Source organism: Heterocephalus glaber, unplaced genomic scaffold (assembly GCF_053883595.1).
Source record: "Heterocephalus glaber isolate CG9 unplaced genomic scaffold, H.glaber_assembly_v1.0 deba00001561, whole genome shotgun sequence".
In the NCBI taxonomy this organism is placed as follows: Eukaryota; Metazoa; Chordata; class Mammalia; order Rodentia; family Bathyergidae; genus Heterocephalus; species Heterocephalus glaber.
The window spans coordinates 13,766,335-13,786,891 of record NW_028258349.1 but is presented as its reverse complement, the minus strand read 5'-3'; the positions used below and the strand labels follow the sequence as shown (position 1 = coordinate 13,786,891).

General features: G+C 50.9%; 1 protein-coding gene across 15 annotated transcripts in view; it reads right to left on the bottom strand.

The window, feature by feature from the left end:
• The window catches only part of Sipa1l3 (signal induced proliferation associated 1 like 3), a 227,914-nt gene that overhangs the window by 28,535 nt on the left and 178,822 nt on the right, over positions 1 to 20,557 (bottom strand). For all 15 annotated transcript variants that reach the window (XM_087191195.1, XM_004859023.4, XM_004859024.4 and 12 more), the window contains 3 exons: positions 14,579 to 14,706; positions 7,994 to 8,115; positions 5,886 to 6,313 (listed from right to left, as the gene is read on the bottom strand). In XM_087191195.1, the coding sequence (XP_087047321.1) occupies positions 5,886 to 6,313; positions 7,994 to 8,115; positions 14,579 to 14,706 (678 nt within the window). The remainder of the gene's footprint in view (positions 1 to 5,885; positions 6,314 to 7,993; positions 8,116 to 14,578; positions 14,707 to 20,557) is intronic.

The following is a 20,557-nucleotide window of genomic DNA, read 5'->3' as shown; positions in this document are numbered from 1 at the left end:
CCACAGCAGGCATTGGCACCTGGCCCTGTGCCTGGCAGCCAGGCTCCCATGACGAATGTCTGGGGGGAGTGTCTGCAGGGCCACTGAAGTCATCGATGGGCACAAGCTGCAAAAGGCTGTAGTGATTTCCATGGCCAGGGCTGTAGCCCAGAGAAGGGGGTGTTCCCTGCTTGGGCAGGGCAGGGCCCATCCCTCTCCTGGCTGCCTTTGGATTTTGCCCTCCATTCTTCTCCCCTCTACCCTCCAAACAGTTCATTTCTCCCAGAGAAGCCCAGTGTGATCTTTTTAAAAATGTAAGTCAAGAGTATGAGCTCAAACACCTCCCATGGGCCCCATGTACCCCAGAATCAAATCCTAACGTCTGACCATGGTCACAGGCCTACCACAACTGGGCTCCCGCATACCATGCCAATCTGACCTCCTGTCACTCTTCCCTTTGCCAACTGGCCCAAGCGCTCTGGCCAGCTGTTTCTGGAGCATGGCAAATGAGTTCACCCCAGGGCCCTGGCGTTTGCTGTTTCGGCTGCTTGGGGCATTCCCTCGCTTCCAACAGTGCATGGTGCTTCCTCCCAGGGGCCTTCTGGGACCCCCAGTCTGTTCTGTTCCATTTTTTTCCCACCTGGCACATCACATGGTTGCTCAGTTGTCTGTCTGGTTCTCTCTGAAGGACAATGTCAGCTCCACGAGGGAGGGACAGGGACATTCCTCTGTGAAGGGCTGTCCCCTCCTCTTCTTACAAGGATCTCGAGCCCTCTGTGAGCAGCAGCCCGGCACCCATCAGCCAGCCTGGAGTCTCACAGCTCCCTGGAGTCTCAGAGCTCGCTGGCTCAGTCCCAGACCCGTGGCTCCCTCCCTCCTCCCATCTTGGTGAGGGTGCCTGACACACACGCAGCTGCTCTGTGCCTTTCTGGGCTGCATTCTTCACTCTCAGATCTTGGACTCAGCCTCTTCTTTGAGACTTCACCTTCTGCCTCGGCCCCAACACCATCTTTCAAAGCTTGAATCTGGCCAGGCATGGAGATGCATGCCTGTAATCTCAGCACTCTGGGAGGCTGAGGGAGGATCATAAATTCAAGAGATGTAGTGAGACCCTGTCTCCAAAAAAAAAAAAAGGTTGGGGGAGGTAGCTTAGTGCAAAAGCCTTGGATTCAATCTCCAATATCGCAAAAAAAAAAAAAACCCAACAAAAACCACAAATCTGCCTGTGTTGTCATCCTTTGCTGAAAACACGCCTACTTATCCTCTGCTGTTAGATCAAGACCAATCTCCACAAAGGAGCCTGCAAGGTCGAGTGCTCTGGCCCCTGCTCGTCTCCTTGACCTCCCATCACTGCCTCCTCGATTTCTACACTTGAGCAAAGGGCCTGTGTTCAGTGACCTCAAGGCACCACCCTCTTCCCTACCGCAGGGCCTTTGTATTCACCACTCCCACTCCTAAGTATATCCTCTATACATCCCATCCAGCCTTTCTGTTTTTAATTATAAATGGCTGAAGCTGGGGATGCAGCTCATTGGTAGAGCACATGCTTAACACGTGTAAGGTCCTGGGATCCATTCTTAGCACCAAAAAAAAAAAATGTATCATCTAGCCTATATGCAGTGAAGTATACAAAACATATTCATAGTTTAACAAACCACTGCAATGCAAACACCCACACAACTGTACCCTAGATCAAGATCCCTGTATCCCTGGACCCTCACCCCCTTTACCTGTTCCCTCCTCCACATCCCCCTCCTCCGTGGTAGAGGTGCCCCTCTGTCCAGCATCTTACCCCTGGGTCTCCTCTGAGGCTGCCCCCAATATCATGCGTTCACGACTATGCCCAGTATCTGCTTGCTATCTCCCCTGGTACTGGCAGTGCCAGGGCCTCTAGGGCCCTGTCCACTTAATATCAGTGCCCAGCAGAGGGCCTGCACATCTCAGGCACTTGCTGCATGAAAAAAATACCAATTCCAAGCTGTACAGAACTGAGGAGGTGGAGACAGGGCGGTCAGCGAGCACTCATGCCTGGCCTGTTCAGACAAAGGCCTCTGCCCTCAGTGCTGAGGCCAAGCAGCAGGGTGGCATCCCAGCTGGCCCTGGCTGGGAATCATCACAGCAGGGGCAGCAAGAGGCAGAGGCCCCTGCGGCCCCTCAAGTTCAGGTCTGGCCCCAGGCAGGTGCTCAGTGACTTCTGGGGGAAGTTTGACCACTAAGGTGGGACAACTGGGAAGACCAGGGCCGGGGATTTAGCTCAGTGGTTCCACCGCCTGCCTCGCAAGCACAAGGACCCGAGTCCGATCTCCAGTACCAAAAAAATAAAAAAAGAGAGCAAACAACTGGGAAGACCAGCAGGGTGAGGTGGGTGACAGATGGTGGGACCTGCTATTGTACTGTCTGGAATGCACTTTCTTTCCTTATTCCCTGGCCAGCTCAGACTCTGCTTCCAGAAAGCCCCTCCTTGGGCCCTTTCATCCCCAGTGCCTCCTATACCTCAGCCCCAACCCGTTCCCATTTCAGTCGAGATTCTTCTGAGCTGTCCCTGTCTGGGAAAGGGTCTGTCTCTCCCACTGGACTGGGAGCTCTCGGAGGACAAGCTTGTGTTTGCCTCAGTCACTGCTGTCCCCCCAGTACTGCCTGTAACAGGATCTTGTTCCCCCGAAAGGGACCATTCTATATAGTCTGATGCAGGGCCTTGTTTTATGTTTTTGTGTATTTTTTCTTTTTTTCTTTTTTTTGGGACAGGGTCTCGCTATGTAGTCCAGGCTGGCCTTGAACTCACTATGCAACCCAGGCTGGCTTGGAACTCGAGTGGATCCTTTTGCCTCAGACTCCTGAGTGCTGGGATTACTGGCATACGCTACTATGCCTTGCCTTTCTTCTCGTGTGTGTGTGCACGTGTGTGTGTGTGTGTGTGTGTGTGTGCGTGCGCGCGCGCATGTGTGTGTTACTGGGGACTCAACCCAGGGGCGTTCCCCAGCCCCTTTTTAAAAAAACTTTTTGAGACAGGGTCTTGCTAAATTGCCCAGGCTGGTCTTCAACTTGCCATCCTCCTGTCTCAGCCTTCTGAGTAGTGGGATTACAGGCAGTGTGCCACCAACCCCGGTGGGTCCTGCTTATTGCGCTGTTGCTGAAATACCTCCCTACTTTCTGATTCTAACAACAGCCAGGCTTAAGGTGCACTGCCCCGCACTGCTTGGAGGGGTCACTTAACCCTCATCACATGGCTGGGAGGGAGGTGAGTGATGTAACCCCAGTTTCACAGATCAGGAAACTAAGGCCCCAAGAGGCCCAGCTGGATGTCCAGGGAGGGCCACACAGCCAAGGCCTGGCAGAAGGAGGGCTTGAACCCAGTCGGCTGACTCTGGAGTCCACATTTTTATCCATCACGAGTATGGTTTTTAACCACTTAACAGTTCACCCTGCGTCATCTGGGCAGGTGTCATTTCAACTAGGTGATTTTCATATTGAATAAATTTGATAAAAATTGTTGTTTTAGGGGCCGGGGATTTAGCTCAGTTGTTCCGGCGTCTGCTGCGCAAGCACAAGGACCCAAGTTCGATCCCCGGTACCAAAAAAAAAAAAATTGTTGTTTTAATATTTTGTTATATTATCTTATAAAAATTAGTAAAAACTGCAATTTTTGGTTATCCTCTGTTTAAATAACTGGACTGGTAAGTGGTTAAACCAACTATTTTATTTTCTTCACTTGTTCTAGGTAGTATCTGTAAAATCAGGGGATGAGTTGGAAAAGCTTTTCCTAAAACTCATTAAAGCAAACATGTATCCATTTCAGATAAAACGTTTCCCTCCCTGCACCACCCAAATCACCTCCAGCACCCCATTTTGGGAAATGCTGTTCCTCACTAAAGCCTGGTTGCCTAGGAGAAAACTTCAGGAAGCAGCTCTAATGAGTAGATAAGAATGATTTGCAATTAGCATCAATTGTCTGTATGCAAATTAGAGCTCCCCACCGCAGGGCCCTCTTTTGTGGCTTACTCCACCCTCCGTTTGATTCCCTCCACTTCTGGGTTCAGCAAATCCTTCCCTTGGCACCGGGTAATTTTGTGGCCGCCCTCTGCCTCTTCACCATCTACTCCCCACTGCTGCCTTTCTACGGTGGGTTTTGAACCCCACGGTTAGTCAGGCTCACTGACACAATATGACTCTGTGCCCAGACAGTTCTACCCCTATCTGTCTCAGTGATTATGGTATCATCACTATTATCACCTGTGGCAGGGCTGGAGCCTCATCCAAATTTGCTATTATTTCTCCTCAGTTCCCAGCATAGGTCAGGGACAGGATAGCTCCGCAAGAAATACTTAAGACGGAAACGAATGAATGAATGAGTAAAGGAATGAAGCTGAAGCAGCCTGCAAGTCTGAAAGACTGAGAACTTAGACAAGTGCAGTGGCACATGCCTCTAATTTCAGCATTCTGAGCCTAGTTTACTCAGTTTCTCTGTCTCGCTCTCTACCTTGGCTCCTTTCCCAGGATCTGTGGCTCCTGGGGTTGGGACCCAGGGCCAGCGCTGACACCACAGCACTGTGAACTGCAGCAGGTTTCTAATCTGTCAAAGAGCTTCTGGTAGGGCAGGAAATCATTCAGGTACAGATGTCTCAGCATCCAGACCAGACCAAAGTGTGTTGTCAGAGAAAGCTAAGGATTGCCTTGGAAACCACCTTCTCTACACAGAAACATGGACACAATTCCACTAGTGGCAAGGGTTTGGGTACTGAAGCTGAGGGTTTGATGATCACAAAGGCGTCAGAAAGCCGAGAAGGTTCTTGTTCTCCTGAGTCCTGGGTTTCAGCTGCCCCTGCTCAAGAGGTCAGGGGATGGAAGTGAGGCTGTGGCCTGGGGGTCAGCACTGGGGACCAGCACAGCATTCCCTACCTGGGGCCACATGAGTGTCCCTGGATGAGACTGTGATTCTGTAGACTGATTTTCCCACCTCTGTGCAGGCCATTGCTTTAACCCCTATTTGTTTAAGCCACAGCCTAACCCACTCCTAACAGATACTGTTTGTGATTCCCCAGCATTGGCCCTGCCTGCCTCTCTACTAGTGCTTCTCAAAGTGTGCTCCTGGGACCGGCGGCAGGGTCAGCATCTACTGGTAAAAAGATGTATTCTTGGGCCCCAGCCTGACCCACTGAATTAGAAACTCTGGGTGGGCCCAGCAATCTGTGTGGATCAAGCCCCACTGTGAGCTGTTTGCTGACCACTGCCCTACACTACAGAGGCAGCAAGGATAGACTGTGGTCTCCTAGACTTCCTTGTAGCTGGGACAATCACATCACATCACCTGCTGCAGGGGGTTCTGGGAAAGTGTTTGCTTTTTCCATAAAAAAGGAGGAGCTGCACAAATGTAGTGCCCCTTTCCTGTTCTCTGTCCCTTCCCTTGCCACCTTGCAGGCACCACAGCTGTCTTGAGACCAGAGGGACTCAAGCCAGCACGGTAAGGATGATGGCACAGAGTGCCAGACTCATGGGCCCCCCTCAGCTGCGGTACCAGCCTGGCCCTGCCCTCTCTAGACTCCCATGTCAGGGGACTGTTAACTCCTATTTGATTAAGCCACAGCCTAATGCACTCCTAACAGATACAGTCTGATTCCCCAGAAAGCATAAGAACCACCGGTCTCAGCAGAGAGAAGAAAACAGAGACAGGGTCAGAGAGAAGCAGACACAGATGAAGACAGAGACAGCCACTGCATTTTCTCTATTCCAGGTCTTCAAAGGCTGACGGATGGGCAGCAGGGGTTGGTCCACAAGCCTCCTGACTCCAAGCAAACTCATATGTAATTGTGTGCACGTATGCGCATGCTTCTGGGAAGGGGTCCCACCATCTGGAAGGGGGAAGGTGGCCAAGATCCTCCAAAGGACCTGGGCTTGGTGTGGAGCCTTACCTGGGCTGCCTTGGCAGGTCCCGGCTGCCCCCTGCCAGGCCTGTAGGGGTGCTGGAGCCTGAGGAGTACAGCTTCGGTTGGTAGCCCTTGCTCTGTCCCAAAAGCGCAGGGGCTGGGGAGACTTCCCGCCGCCTGTCTGTGTGGTGCAGCCTCCCGGCAGTCTCGCGTCCCCCACCGCAAAGGCCCATACTTCCTGGGGGCTTGTGAGACTTGGCGGGCCTAGGCGTCTTGGCCAGGGACATGCAGCTGGGGCTGGAGGTGTAGAGGGTGGTGTCAATCCCACTGTCGCTGGAGCCGCCCTTGGAGAGGGGGTCCTGCTCTGGCTCCAGAGGGTCCAGAGGGTCAAACCAGCGGTCGTCACTGTGGCTGCTGGAGGCGTTGCTGGAGAGGGTATTGCTGCTGGAATGGCTGGAGTACTGAGGTTCGCCCTGGAAGGCAGGGAGTGTGTCACTCTGATTCCAGGGAGGGCACCTGCCCCTCCTCCCCCTGCCCTCATGTGAACCCTACAACCAGACAGCTTCACATCCTGCTCCCTAACCTACTGGCCTCGTCTCCTTGGGCAAGTGATGTGGAAAATCTATAAAATGGGGGTGGAAGGGTGATTACATATCCCACCTCACGGGATAGCTTGGAGGAACAAATGATAGGTGGATAATATTCTTCCCACATTAAACCAGTCTAAAACTGAGCTCCGGGCCTTCCCTCCCACATCAGCCTCCTGCTCTGGATAATGGCTGCAGCCTTTCACACCCTTCCAGCAGCCCCACCCAGGAGCCTGGGCCTTTACTCATACTTCATGCCCAGCCCCACAGCAAACCCCGCCTCTGGCATCTTGGAACTGTGCCTAGGACCTGGCACTTTGGCTTCCTCTTGGGCTCCAGCCTGGTCCTGTCCACCACTGCCTCCTGCTGGGCTACTGTGAGGCCAGAGGGAGCCTGTGAGCACCTGTGTTAGATCGTGAGCCTTTCCTGCTCAAGACCCTCCCGTGGCTCCACCTCACTTCGGAAATTCAGGGTTCTCACCATAGCACACAAGGCCTTGATTGCCCAGCCCATGCGCTGGCCTCTAACTTCACCTCATCTGCTCCAGCCACAGTGGTCTCTTTGTTCTTTGAACATCCCAGGCATACCCCTATCTCAGGGCCTTCGCACCTGATGGTCCTTCTGCTTGCAATGCTCTTCCCAGATCACCCCTTACTTCATTCAAGGTTCTGGCTTCAAGGTCACCTTCTCAAAAGGCTTTGCTGACAATGTTGTCCTAAAGCAGCAAGATTAGTCACTCTTTCTTTAACTGTGCTTTGTTTTTCTTCCAGAGCAAGGATCATTTCTTAGTGCCGTTTCTGTTTATCGGCTTGCTGCTTGTTGCCCCCACTGGGATGTCAGTTTCCTGAGGACAGAAGCCTGTCTATCCTCTTCATCCCGGTGGTCCCAATGCCCAGCACACTGTGTGTGTCAAATGCCTTCTGAATGAAAAGAGACTGCCACGATCTCAGCCAAATGGGCTCCTCCTCCTGGACACCTGGGACTACATTTCCCAGCCTCCCTTGCAGTGATGGAGTCCTGGTCATTGCAATGTAAGTGAAAGTGACTTGAGCTATTTCCAAGCCTAGACTAAAAATTCCTCCCACTTGATCCTCTCTCCCTCCCACCCTTACCATGCAGGAGCCCAACAGAGGGCTAGGGGGTGCTAGGGGACAGCAGAGCCACAAGAGGGAGGGAGCCTGGGACACTGAATCACCCTGTGGGCAGCCAGCTGCTCCCTGAACACCTGCACTACACTGAGTGTGAGAGGGAATGGAGCCTCCATTACAGTCACTGAGACCCAGAGGCTGTGGGCACAGCAGTTCATCTACCAGGACTGATGCAATAACAAAGAAACTGAGATGGGTGATTTGTTCAAAATGACCTTGACGGTGAGGGCCAGAGCCAGGATGTGAAGCTGGTGGCTCTAACTGCAGACTGCATATCCACTCCCAGCTGAATGCTAGGTGGTAAAGGGGGAGGAGGTGCACCAGGATGCTGGAGGCCACGTCCAGGGAGAGCAGCCTGCGCCCAGCTGCCAGCCCCTGTAGCTGGCTCCTGGGGTGCGGCGGGCACGCCCAGACTCACTTTGGAATGCCTGTTGGGGGAATCTTTGCCTGCCGCATCCTGCCTGGGGATGCCATGCTTGCTCCCACTGCTTCCAGCCATGGCCGAGAGCCGGGCCTGGGCAGGCACATGCCACAGAGGCTCTGCAGGAAAACAGGAGAAACGTTAAGTGGTTAGGGGTGATGCAGGCCACGGCCTGAAGAGTCCCATCCTAAATTAAGTTGGTTGGAACCATCCCTCTACTCGCCTATCTGCTCACCTCAGGCTTGACCCCATCAACCCATGCCTTGAGCTGTGACAACACTCAGTGGCAGGGGACAGTTACGGAGCACCATTGTCAGGGCATTACGCCAGCCGGTTAACTCACCGAGGCCACACAGCAACCCTCTTCATCATGCCGAGAGGGGCTGAGAGATTTTCATACTTGCGGGCTGTTTGGATTTTCTCTTTTGTAATTTACTTGTTCATCTCCTTTCCCCATTTTTCTACGTGGTTAATTTTTCTTTTCATCCTATTGGTTAGAAGAGTTTTTCACATATGCAAGGTGAGCAGGTTTAACACCGTGATACTGCAGTGGTGTAACCTGGTCACTCCCCAGGCAAGTCAATGTGCCTGAATGGAGCATTTATCTGCCTTAAGAAACACTGACCAGGGCCGGGGATTTAGCTCAGTTGTTCTGCCACCTGCCTCACAAGTGCAAGGTCCCGAGATCGATCCCCGGTACCAAAAAACAAAAAACGCTGACCAGCCAGGCATGGTGGCACACGCCTGTAATATCAACACTGTGGGAGGCTGATACAGGAGGATTGCAAATTTAAGCCCAGCCTTGGCAACTTAGCAAGACCATGTCTCAAAATAAAAACAAAAAAGGGCTGGGGATGTAGCTCAATGTAAAGACCCCGGGTTCAATTCCCAGGACTCAAGGAATGGTGGTGGGGGAAATACTCCAACACATTTGGCTAACATCTAGCAAAATTACAATTGCATTAACCAAGTTTCTAAACCCAGGTGGTCTAACCTCAAAGCCCATACTTTTAATCTTTATGACAGTCAAAATTATTGTAATGATAATTTTGTTTTGTTTTGGGTGCTGGGGATCAAACTTGGGACCTCTCACTTGCAAGGCAAGTGATGGAACCACTGAGTTAAATCCCCAGCCCTGTAATGATAATTATTGATAAACACATGTTCTGAGTCAGGCACTGTTTGTAAGTGCTTTGGATGTATTATCTTGCTATATAATGTGGATACTACCATAAGGTGGATGTTAGTACCATTTTTTTTTTCTTTTGAGACAGGGTCTCACTATGTAGTTCAGACTGGCCTTGAACTCACTGTGTGGCCCAGGCTGGCCTCAAACTTGAGGCGATCCTCCTGCCTCAGCTTCCTGAATGCTGGGATTACAGCCAGCGCCACCACACCCAGCAATACCACTTCTTTTTTTTTTGTACTGGGGATCGAACTCTGGTCCTTGCGCTTTCGAGGGAGGCAGCAGAACCACTGAGCTAAATCCCCGGTCCCCCAGCAATACCATTTCTAATAGAGAAGCAGAACATCAAGACTCAGTAACTAGTCCAAGGTCACACAGTCAGAAAAGACCAGGCAGGAAGTGGAGTGGAGGTCAGTTTGGTGTCAGACCCTGTACTCTCAAGCCCTGCACCTCCTGGGGGTTCCCACTGACAATACAGGCAGTGACAGGACAAGGGAATGAGGAGGAGCGGTCTCATTCTCCTAATGATGTGCTACCCTGTGCTGAGGGCCAGGTATGGTCTCACTGATCCTGAACTGCCCTGGAAGGAGAGGCACTCAGGGCACGCACTGAGAGGGGATGAGGTCACATTGAGGCCCCATGCCTGACTCAGATCCTACTGCCCACCGGGCTTGTGGGAGCCTGGGCTCATGGGCACAAGGCCCCTGGCTGCAGTGTGGCATGGGAGGGAGGGCACTCAGGAGGACCACTGCAGAGCAGGCTGGTGGGACCCAGGTGAGGGTGCCTCTGCTGTGTGACCTTCTCTTGGGGTCCACGGATACGAGACAGTGGAGCAGCTGGCATCCACCACTTCCTCTGGGCGTAGTTTGCCTTCTGGAGCCTTCCACATGCCCAGGAGGGGCTGGCACCCAGGAGGCAGCCAGACCACTCAAGGAACCACATTTCCACATGGCCATACCCGGTAGCCTTAAGCAACAACGCCCATGCTCTGTCTTTGGCCTGCCTGGACTGTGGGCACAGACTGGGCTGCCTTATACCAGCCTCCGCCCCTTGTACATCCCCTGGCACCGCTGTGGCCGCAGCCAGACACCTGCATGTCTCATAGTCTCTCCTGCTTGCCTGATGACCCGCTCCATCCTCACGGCTGCTCAGGCCCATTCTGACTCCTGCACCATTCTGACTCCTCTCTCACATCCACATCTAGGCATCAGGAAATGTGGCCAACACTGCCTTCAAAATACCAAACCCAGGACTGCCAATCTCTCCCTCCCCTGTCCCCATTGGTCTCGCTCCCAGATCACTGGCAGGAAGCTATAGCTGAAGGGACCCATGAACCTGTCTAGCTCCTAGCCCCTCTCTGCTCAAGACTGAACCCTGTGGCTCTGGCCCACTGTGAGTGAAGGACAAAGCCATGCCACAGTTTCAAGGCCCCACGTGCTGTCCCTTCTCCCTGGCCTCATGGCAGGGCCTACTCACTGCTCCTCCATACTCCAGCCTCACAGGCGCCTCAGAGCCTGGGACCAGCTCCTCCTCCCCCTGGAATGTCTTCCTCCCAGCTGACCTCACTGCCTTCTTCTAGCCCCTCTAGCAGCCTGATCTGCTCGAAGCTCCTCAAACCCCATCCTTCCCTCTTGGCACTGTGTTAGTTTCCACTCTACTCCGCATTGTCAGGTATTATTCTATCACCACTGTCCCCTGCTTACTGTCCATCTCTCCCACCAGATTCTCAAGCCCCAAGGAGGAAGGCAATGTGCCTGTCTGGCTCACACTGTCTCCCTGGCACCCAGGCTGGGGGTGTTGTTAGTGATATACTGAGTAAGTGGTTGAAGAGCCAGGTTCCTTCTGGTCCTGGCCATCCTAGTGTCCCCTTGCCCCTGGCTCTGCCTTTCACAGGTCCTGGTCCCGAGCCTTTCACTAGTTGTGCAGTGACCTTCAGGCCTTCGTGCCTCACTCTGTGTGCAGGGCAGATGGAAGCATAAAAGATGTCAGGCACAAGCAAGCTGAAGACCTTGGGGATACCTGCCTGATGTCCTGAGACACAGAAAATGCGGATCTGTCTGCACTTCATTGGGAGGAGACCAAGGGTGGTATCTGTGGGTAGTAGGGGTTTAGGAGAGGCCCCAAAGTCCAACAGACTTCAGTTCAAATCTTAGTTATCGGAGAGACCTTAGGCAAGTGACAAGTTTTCTGCCACTTCCCTCACCTCTACAACGCAGCAGTCACATGCTGCAGCACTGCTGCAGTGACTCAAGAGGAAGGTATGTGGCACAGCTGGACAACACTGGGCATGTGACAACTACACAAAACCAACTGCCCGTGTCGCGACTGCTCATCTCTGGGCTGTGCAAGGCCTGTGTCTGTTGTGGTGCCTGATCCTCATGCCCCTCACCACTGACTGGATCCCCCTTGGCTGAGGTTTTGAATACTCTAGATTTCCTGATGACCTCCTGAGGTGTGTGCGTAGGGGCAGAGAAGGCGTTAGCCAACCTATAACAAGGTCCCGAGGAGGTGAGAGGGACCGGAGGAGAAGGGAAGGTCCATAGTGAGCTATCTCTTGACACCTATTTGGGGCCCACGGTGAAGGGTGGAAAAATTCTCCATTTTACACTTTGGTGTAATGAAACAGCCAAGCAACACTTTTCTCTTTTTTCTGAAGTGACTGGGAAAAAAGAAAAAAAGATCCGAATCTGTCTGTCTTGGAGCCAAGATCACAGACGTGCAGTGGAGGCAGTGCCAGGCAGGGACGGCCTGCTGAGGAGGAGCGGATGGAGGCAGCAGAAGGACCTGGGGCACAAGAGGTACCTGCTTGCCTTAAGCTGGACCATTACGCCTGGTTTAAGATAATCACAGGTGCAAAGAACTCCCCTGGGGCCTGTGACCTTGTTGTTAACCCACAATGCCCAGGGAGCTACTGAGGTGGCTCTGGTTGCCCACTCTTTCCATCGGCCCAGAAATTCTCCCACTTCCCCTAAGAGGATATTGTTACCTCTTTCCAGGGAAGTTAATGCTCTAGCACTTTTATTTTTCTTCCTTTGAATCAATGCCTCCCATCCATCTGGAGGTCCTCAGATTTCAAAAGGGCCAAAAGTTTAAAATAATCATCCAGCTGGGCATGGTGGTAGAGGACTATAGTCTCAGCACTCTGGAAAGCTGAGGCAGGAGGATGGCATGTTTGAGCCCAGCCAGGGCAACTAAGCAACTTAGTGAGACACTGTCTCAAAAACAAAAACAAAAACAAACAAAAACAAAAAAAACAAAAAAAAACCAAGGTCAGGTGTGGTGGTGCTCACCTGTCATCTCAGCACTTAGGAGGCTGAGGCAGGAGGATCACCATGTATTGTTCAAGGTCAGTCTGGGGTACATAGTGAGATCCTGTCTCGAAAAACAAAAATAAAAAAGGGCTGAGGATATAGCTCAGTGTGAAAGCCCAGAGTTCAATCCCCAGCACCGAAAAAAGAAATCATCTATTATATGCAGAGAATTAATAAATATATATAGGAAAATAAACATGTGAGATGTTCAAGCTCATCAATTATCAAAAAAATGGAAATAAACATAATGTGAGCCAGGTATGGTGGCATATGCCTGTAATTTCAGACACTTGGAAGGCTAAGGCAGGAGAGTTATGTAAGCCCAGGAGTTCAAGACCAGCCTGGGCAACAGGGTGTGACTCCCATCTCAAAAAAACCAAAACAGAATGCAAAACCAGTGCGATAGCACCATGTGCCCACTGGAGTAACTGAAACAAAAAGGATGACGACATGCAAACCTGAACTCATTTGTCCTTGGCTGCAGTCTAAAATGGGCTGTCACTTTGCGAACAGTTTGGTAATTTCTCCTGAAGTTTGGCAGGCAACCTGGCAAAGCCACTCCCAGGTGAATACCCTCCAGAATGCGAGCACAAGTTCATCAAAAGGCAGGCGCCAAAACATTCCCAATGGCACTGCTCTAAGCAGCCCCAAACTGGCAATCATCCAAACATCCATCAACACAAGGATGGAGCAGTACGTTGTAGCTCCTTGAGACGACAAAATATTACTTGGAAACTGCACTGACACATGCCATCTTGTGGCTGGCTCTCACAACGGGACACGGAGCAACATAGAGTATGGTTCTATATTCTACCCCAAACCAGGCAAAACGAAGTCAGGCTGGCAGAAGCAGGACAGGGGTGGCCTTGAGGGTACGGATTGGGAAGGGCATGCCTGTGGGGGTTTGGAAGGCTGCTATGTTCTGATTTTCATTTTTTAGGTCCTGGGGATTGAATCCAAAGCCTTCACAATGAGCTGCATCCCCAGCTCTTTATTTATTTTTCAATTAGAGACAGGGTCTTGCTAAGTTGTCTAGGCTGGGGTCAATCTCTTGATCCTCCTGCTTTAGCCTGCCAGAGTGTTGTGTTGATTCCTGCCCTGGGTCACAAGTCATCAACTATACACTCATGAACTAGACTCTTTTCAGCTCATGCATTAAGTCCATAAACATTGAAAAGTAACAGGAGCTGGCCATAGTGGAACACACCTGTAATCCTAGAATTCAGGAGGCTGAGGCAGAAGGATCGCCATGAGTTCAAGCTCAGCCTGGGGTACACTGTGAGTTCAAGGCCAGCCTGGACTACATAGTGAGACTCAGAAAACAAAAACAAAAAACCCCCCAAAACCAAATAAAGGAAAAAACCAACCTGAGACCATTATATAATGAAAAGTCACAGAATGCAGTGAGCTCCAGTGCCCTTAAGTCAATTTTAATCCTTTCCAACTGTCATCCTAACAGCTATCATGTCCACGCCACACGTCTCGACTCTTGCTTTTGCAGACACCATCCACTGATGCCCTGTCCAGCTCTGGATGGACAAAAAGCTTGTCCTGTGGCTCTCCTGGGTGACTCCTGTGACTGATTTTCTGGCCCCCTTTATTCCTCTTCCTTCTCCTCTGTTTCTGCCCCTTTTTTGTGACAGGGTTTCCTTTTGTACTCCAGGCTGGCCTTGAACTCGAAGGGATCCTCCTGTCTCAGCCTCCCAAGTGCTGGGATCACAAATGATTATGGGCGTGCAACACCACACCCAGCTCTCTTCTCCCTTTCCCTTCCCTTCTCTCCTTTCCTTTTGTACTGCAGATTGAACCTGGGGCCTCTGAACTGAGCTATACCCTTAGCCTTAAAAATAACTTTTTTTTTTTTTTGAAACAGGATCTCAGTAGAGCAGTAAGTTGACAGGCTGGGCTTAAACCCGTGATCCTCTTGCCTTTGCCTCCCACAGTGTTAGGATTACAGGTGTGTGCCACCTTGCTTCACATGGCTTTCTTTCGGGTTTCATCCCTTACTGACAGGAAGTGGGGTCACCTGGCAAACTGTGAAGAGAACCCCTCAGGTGAGGCGGGCAGGCTCTGTGGAGGCCCTACCTGGCTTCTGGCGCTCCATGGTGCTCTCCTGGCTGGTCAGGCCACCTGAGGAGGAGTCGCCGCTAGACATCCCATCGTGGCTGAAGTGGGGATCAAAGGACAGCAGTGGGTGAGGGCCGGCCACGTACCTGGAGGGTGGTGAGGGGACACAAGCACAGGGTGAAGGACCAGCATGTCAAATCACCTGCTTGCCAGTGAGCCCTAGTGGGAGGCTGCTGCACAGATCAGGAGAGAAGAGAAGCTCCAGGGGCTGGAGGAGCAGCCTGGGGAGTGCTGCTAGATGGGGTGGCGCCAGCAGGAAATGCAGGGCCTGGCAGGTTCCTCAAGGAGGAATGAGAAGAGCAACCCGGGCCGACGCCCTGCCCTTAGGCTGCTGAGAGGTCCTGGCCCTCCCCTGTGAAAGGAGGTGCTGGGAAATAGGGTGCACTACTGCTCCAGGCCTGCTCAGGCTTTCTCTCTCAAGGAGGGAGACAGGAAGGATGAGGGAGCATTTGTAGGTACAGGCAGCCTAGAACTGGGCAGGCTGGGTTTGCACCTCACCATAGCCTCTTGCCCAGGCAGTGGCAGTCAATTCCTAGGTCAGGGCCTCAGTTTCCCTAGTAGTCAGAGATGTTCACGGGAGGCCCTTCTTCTCGGGACTTACAGCACTGAGCCTGGGGCTGACACATGACATATATTGAGTTGTGACAACTGGCTGACAGGCTAGAACTCTGTGTGTCCCTTTGCTGCTGGGGTGTGCAGGGGCTCAGGCTTCAGGACAAGGCAGTTGTGGGCTCAAACTCCATGCTCACTACAGGCTGAGGGACCTTGGTGAAGCAAGTACACGTCAATTTGAAATGTAGTTGGTTCATTTGAAAAACTGTCTGCCCTGTAGGGACGTGGAGTGGATGGAGCGACAGAGTCATCCCCTGGGCAGAGAGCCTCCTAGAGGTCAACTCCGACACCCGAGGTGATGGTGGAGCCTTCTCCATGCTCATGGACACCTCCCACTGTTGGACCAACCTCAGATCAGAGCCAGTTACGGTGGAAACTCTTTCCCTGCTTGGGGTTGGTTTGGGAACAAGGGTGTGACAGTATTGGTTAAGGAGATAGGAAGGTCTGTGAGGGTTATTAAAACTTCCACAAGGGCTGGGGATTTAGCTCAGTGGTTTCAAGCTCAAGGACCCGAGTTTAATCCCCAGTACCAAAAAAAAAAAACTTCCACAAAATATTTCTAGCTCCACCTGCAAGCACATGGCAGGACAGCATTTCCTGATCCCAAGACTGGCTGGATGGGTAGATGGCTAGTTCCCTACAGTGAGCTGAGAGGAAGTGATGGGATGATGACTGCTCAGGGAGCCTGGGTCCTGCGAGGTCTTCTGTCAACCAGCAGTGGCACTGAAGAGTAGGTAAGTCCCCATTCTTTGTTTTTTGGTACCAGGGATCGAACTTGGGTCCTTGTGCTTGCACAGCATGTGGCGAAACCACTGAGCTAAATCCCCGGCCCCTCCCCACTCTCTTTTAAGCAGTGCTGGGAATAGAACCCAGGGCCTTAGCATGCACTCTACTGAGCAACTCCCTCAGCCCCAGAGAAATAAACCCTTAATTAATTAATTGGAATAGGAATTGAACTCAGGACCTTGCCCTTGCCAGGCAGGTGCTATGCCACTGAGTTAAATCCCTGGCCCTACTCTTGTTAATTTAAATCACGAAGATTTTCAAGTGTTTGTTACCCAGCATAACCTGACTAAAAGAGCCCCTGGGTAGCTTCTGGGAAGTCTCCTTGTTCCTAAGAGAGATAACAAGGAAAGATGGCCTCCCGTTTCCTCCAGGTGTTGCTGGTCCCAGACATCACATCACAAGCAGCGGCTACCTTCTTGCTCCCAGGCTGAAGGGGTAGGGTGGAGGAGAGGAGGTGAAGGGCTGGACACTTGCTCATGCGGCAGCCGCACTGGGCAAGCCATCCTGGAGCCTGCCCTGCCTCTGAGTGTCCTGTGGTGTGATAGTGTGGGAGCCAGCCCAGTTCTGATACCGTCAGCCAGAAGCACCCACTGACACAGGCCCTGTGTCTGGGAGTTACTGAGTCTCCGTTACTAATGCTATTGCCCATCTGGCCCCTTGCATCTGTCCCTTCCACTTGGGAAGATGTGGAGGGGAGGAGAGATGATAAACTGAGACCTGTGACGTACAACAGAGGAGCTAAGCAAGTTCTCCAGGTCACCAGACAGCTCAAAGTCAGGGCTGTCTCTACAAAGACCAGGCTCTAGCCTCTAGGCTTAACTCCTCTAGGACAGCAGAAGGCACTTCAGAGGGGCGCTGGACTTCCTGGAGACTCAACTCCACTCCCCTGCTAAGAAAAAAACATACTATCCTCCCTTCCCTGGATCAGGATCTGACCTCTAACTTCTCCTGAAAGGAAGAGAGAGCCAAAATACAGAAGCACAAAAAGATTATTCTTACTTTTCTTTCAACCAAAGGTCCAGTTTCTGGAAATCTAAGGGATTTTACAAAGGCAACTTTGATTCTAAGCCAACTTCATCTCCCTGGCTGCCTTCATACCTGGCTAGCTGCCTGGTAAATCGTGGCTCCACCGTAGCTGCAGACAGAGTGTTGACATGTTTATACAGTTTCCCCAAAGAGTTGGTATTGAATCCCAAGCAACAAAGGAAAATGTCAACAGAGGCAGGGATCAGATGCCAGAGGAAGTGAGAAGGATGAGAAGCCCACACCACAGGCTGTTTCCCCAGCATCTGCTCTGTGCTGTCCTCCTTGGTAAGAGAAATCCTAACTGTATTTGGGCAGTGATGTGATTGGCCAAAAGACTACACTTCCCAGGTTCCCTTGCAGTTCTGGCCAAAGAGATAACAGTAAAAATGCTGCTTTTGACTTCTAGCCAGGAAAGCTCCTCAGAGGTGTGCTGTGGCAGCCTTTGCCTCATTGTTTCCTAAAGGTTGGAGCTTGAGCAGCCATCATGAACCATGGGGCATAAGGCGAAGGACAATGATATCAAGGAGGTGCTAGGTCCCTAACAATGTGGAAAAAGAAACTCTCTCTGCTGAATGGCTGTTTTCTGGATTACATAGTTAAACCTAATCTTAACTGATAGACCATTTCTAGCCAGATACATTCTACCAAGTTCATCTCTTGTCCCCATCAAGACAACCTGCAGTGTATCCAATCATGTCACTTTCATACTAACAAGACTTCATTATTCTTAGGCAAACTGACTGGGTTATGTTGACTGTTTATTGTGACACTGAATAAGTCCTATTTGGGTCCTTTTCTATCACTGCCTAATTCTGGTCCAATGAATTGAGAGTCAGGACATCTCATCTCACTACACACAAGGTTCCGGGCAAATGTCCTTGAAAGGAGAGTGCCTGACTGTCTTCCATCTCAGCTGAGACATTTCAGAGTAATTACTCTATTTTTTATTAGAAGATGAAATCACTTTCAGGATAAAGGGCTGGGGTTACGTTGACTGACTAGTTGCAGTTTGGGGCATCTCCAGGCAGAAGCTGGAGCAGAAGCTGGATGCAGTGATTCTGTGGAGGTCAAGGTGGGATCCTTGACAGTCAGCAGGGTTGGGTTATGGTGCTGTTAGCATGAGCCTCCCACTTGCCACAGAGGGAAATACCAAGGCAGACATGAATGTGGGTAAGAGCCTCACCAGAGTAGGGGGCTCTGGCCTGTCAGTCTCCTACCCTCACGAGCAGAACAGTGAAATTACAGGACGGCTGGGTAGAAGGGCAGACAGATGGCATAGCCACTGTTGGCTGCCTGTACCCGAACAGCCATCACTTTCTTTGCTCCTATTGGTGGAGACCAGATTCTGCTTTGGCGGCCATTCCTCTGTCACATGACTTAAGTAGATGACAGTTTAAAAGACAGTCATAGGTCCTAATGTGATTTTGCCAGGGTTAAAGGGTAGGAAAGTGACCCTGTTCCCTCATTCTTAAAAATAAGTAGTTCTAAGGCCAGGAATTTAGCTCAGTGGTTCTGCCACCTGCCTTGAAATCACAAGGTCCTGAGTTCATCCCCAGTACAAAAAAAAAAGTTCTTCCCTCCTTTCCCACAGGACACTGGTTTTATTTGCAACCATGCGCAGAGTCCCTAAAGATATCCTTGTGCACAGGAGATGATAAACCCCCTAATGCCTCACACTATTTACTTACTTGTTTGTTTTAGTGGTACTAGAGATTGAACCCTAGGATGCTTTACCACTGAGCTACGTTGTCAGCTCTTTTAAAAATTTTTATTTTCAGGGCCAGGGATTTAGCTCAGTGGTTCCGCCACCTGCCTCCCTAGTGGAAGGACCCGAGTTTGATTCCCTGGTACCAAAAAAAAAAAAAAATTATTTTGAGGGCTTAGTTGCCCAGGCTGGCCTCAAACTTGAGATCCTCCGGCCAGGGATTTAGCTCAGTGGTGCTGCTGCCTGTCTTGCAAGGGCAAGGTCCCAAATTCGATCCTTGGTACCAAAAAAAAAGAAAGAAAGAAAGAAAGAAACAAACAACCCTTGAGATCCTTCTGTCTCAGCCTCGTGATTAGCTGGGATTACAGATGTGTACCACTATGCCCAGGGCTTTATGCCTTCTTGAATAAGGTTTTCTGTTCCTTGCAGTCAAGTGCCTCCCAACTGATAAACCACTCCATATGGCACTGGCAGAGAAAAAAGGAAAAAAAAATCTAGCCAGGGGCCTGGTGAGCAACTGTGTGGGGCCCAGCGCAGCACGCAGGACAGCTGTACTCACACATCTTTCTGTCCTAATGCCCTGTGCTGAGCTTGGTGGTCCACTCCTCCTGCACACAGGAAGTCATGTGACAACTGTGCAGTAGGAAAAGGCCTTGACCTGCTCCTGGGCCTTTGACCTCAGGCTGATGAATGACTGTGAAAGCTAGTTCTGGGGGTTTCAGGCGGGAGGTACGCTAGGAACATCTGGCAGAGCTGGAAACCCAGCTGCTGATGGAGACAGAGAATGCTGAGACATGAGCTGTAGAGACCACAGCTAGGACCACTGGCAACCTTAGAAGATAGGGGTGGGCTGGGAGGGCCTCAGTTGTAGGAAAACTGTATTTTTCCAATTGCCAATGTCAGAGAGTTTGAAATCCAAAATCACAGCCATCTAAATGTCACCATGGACAGGTGTTTCAGAGAGAGCCACAAAGGTTGCCTTGAATTGGAGGAGGAGCTTGAAGTCCTTTGGGCAGGTGGGACAGCTCTGGGGTGAGGGTTTGGCCCTCTGAGATCACAGGCCTGGGTTTCTGTCCAGATTGCATGACTTTGGCCAAGTGAATTCACCTCACAGAGTCCCAGTTTTCCCTCTGTAAAATGGGGATAAACAAATGCTCTGTCTTAGAGAACTGCTGGGAACTCACTGAGCTCATGCTTACATACTGATGGGACAAACCAGAAAACTCAAAACAGACTGTACAAATAGGCCCAATTAGCCCCCACCCATCAATGTCTGCCCCAAGCAGCAAAAAACAGGCTGGAGATGTAGCTCAGTGGTGGAACACTTGCCTAGAAAATGTGAGGTCTTGGGTTCAATTCCCAGCATCACAGAAATGCAAGAGAGAAACAGTCTTTCCAATAAATGGTGACAGAGCTAATTTGACATCCATGGGCAAAAAAGGGACCTCAACCTTTCAGGTACACAAAAGCTAATTGAAAATGGAACAAGGACTTAGATATCAAACAGTAAAACTTCTACAGAAAAACGCAGGAGAAAATCTTAAGGAGCCAAGCCTAGGCAGAGTTCTTAGACAACATGATAAACATGATTCAGAAAAAGAAAAGGAATGTTATTTGGACTACATCAAAATTAAAGTTTTGTTTTGTGAAAGATCCTATAAAGAAAGTGAAAAGAAAAGTATAGATAGTGGCTCATGCCTGTCATCCCAGGACTCTGGAAGGCTGAGGCAGGAGGACTGTAAATTCCAGCCCAGACTAGGCAGTTTAACAACTTAAGTGAGACCCTGTCTCAAAATAAAAAATAAGCC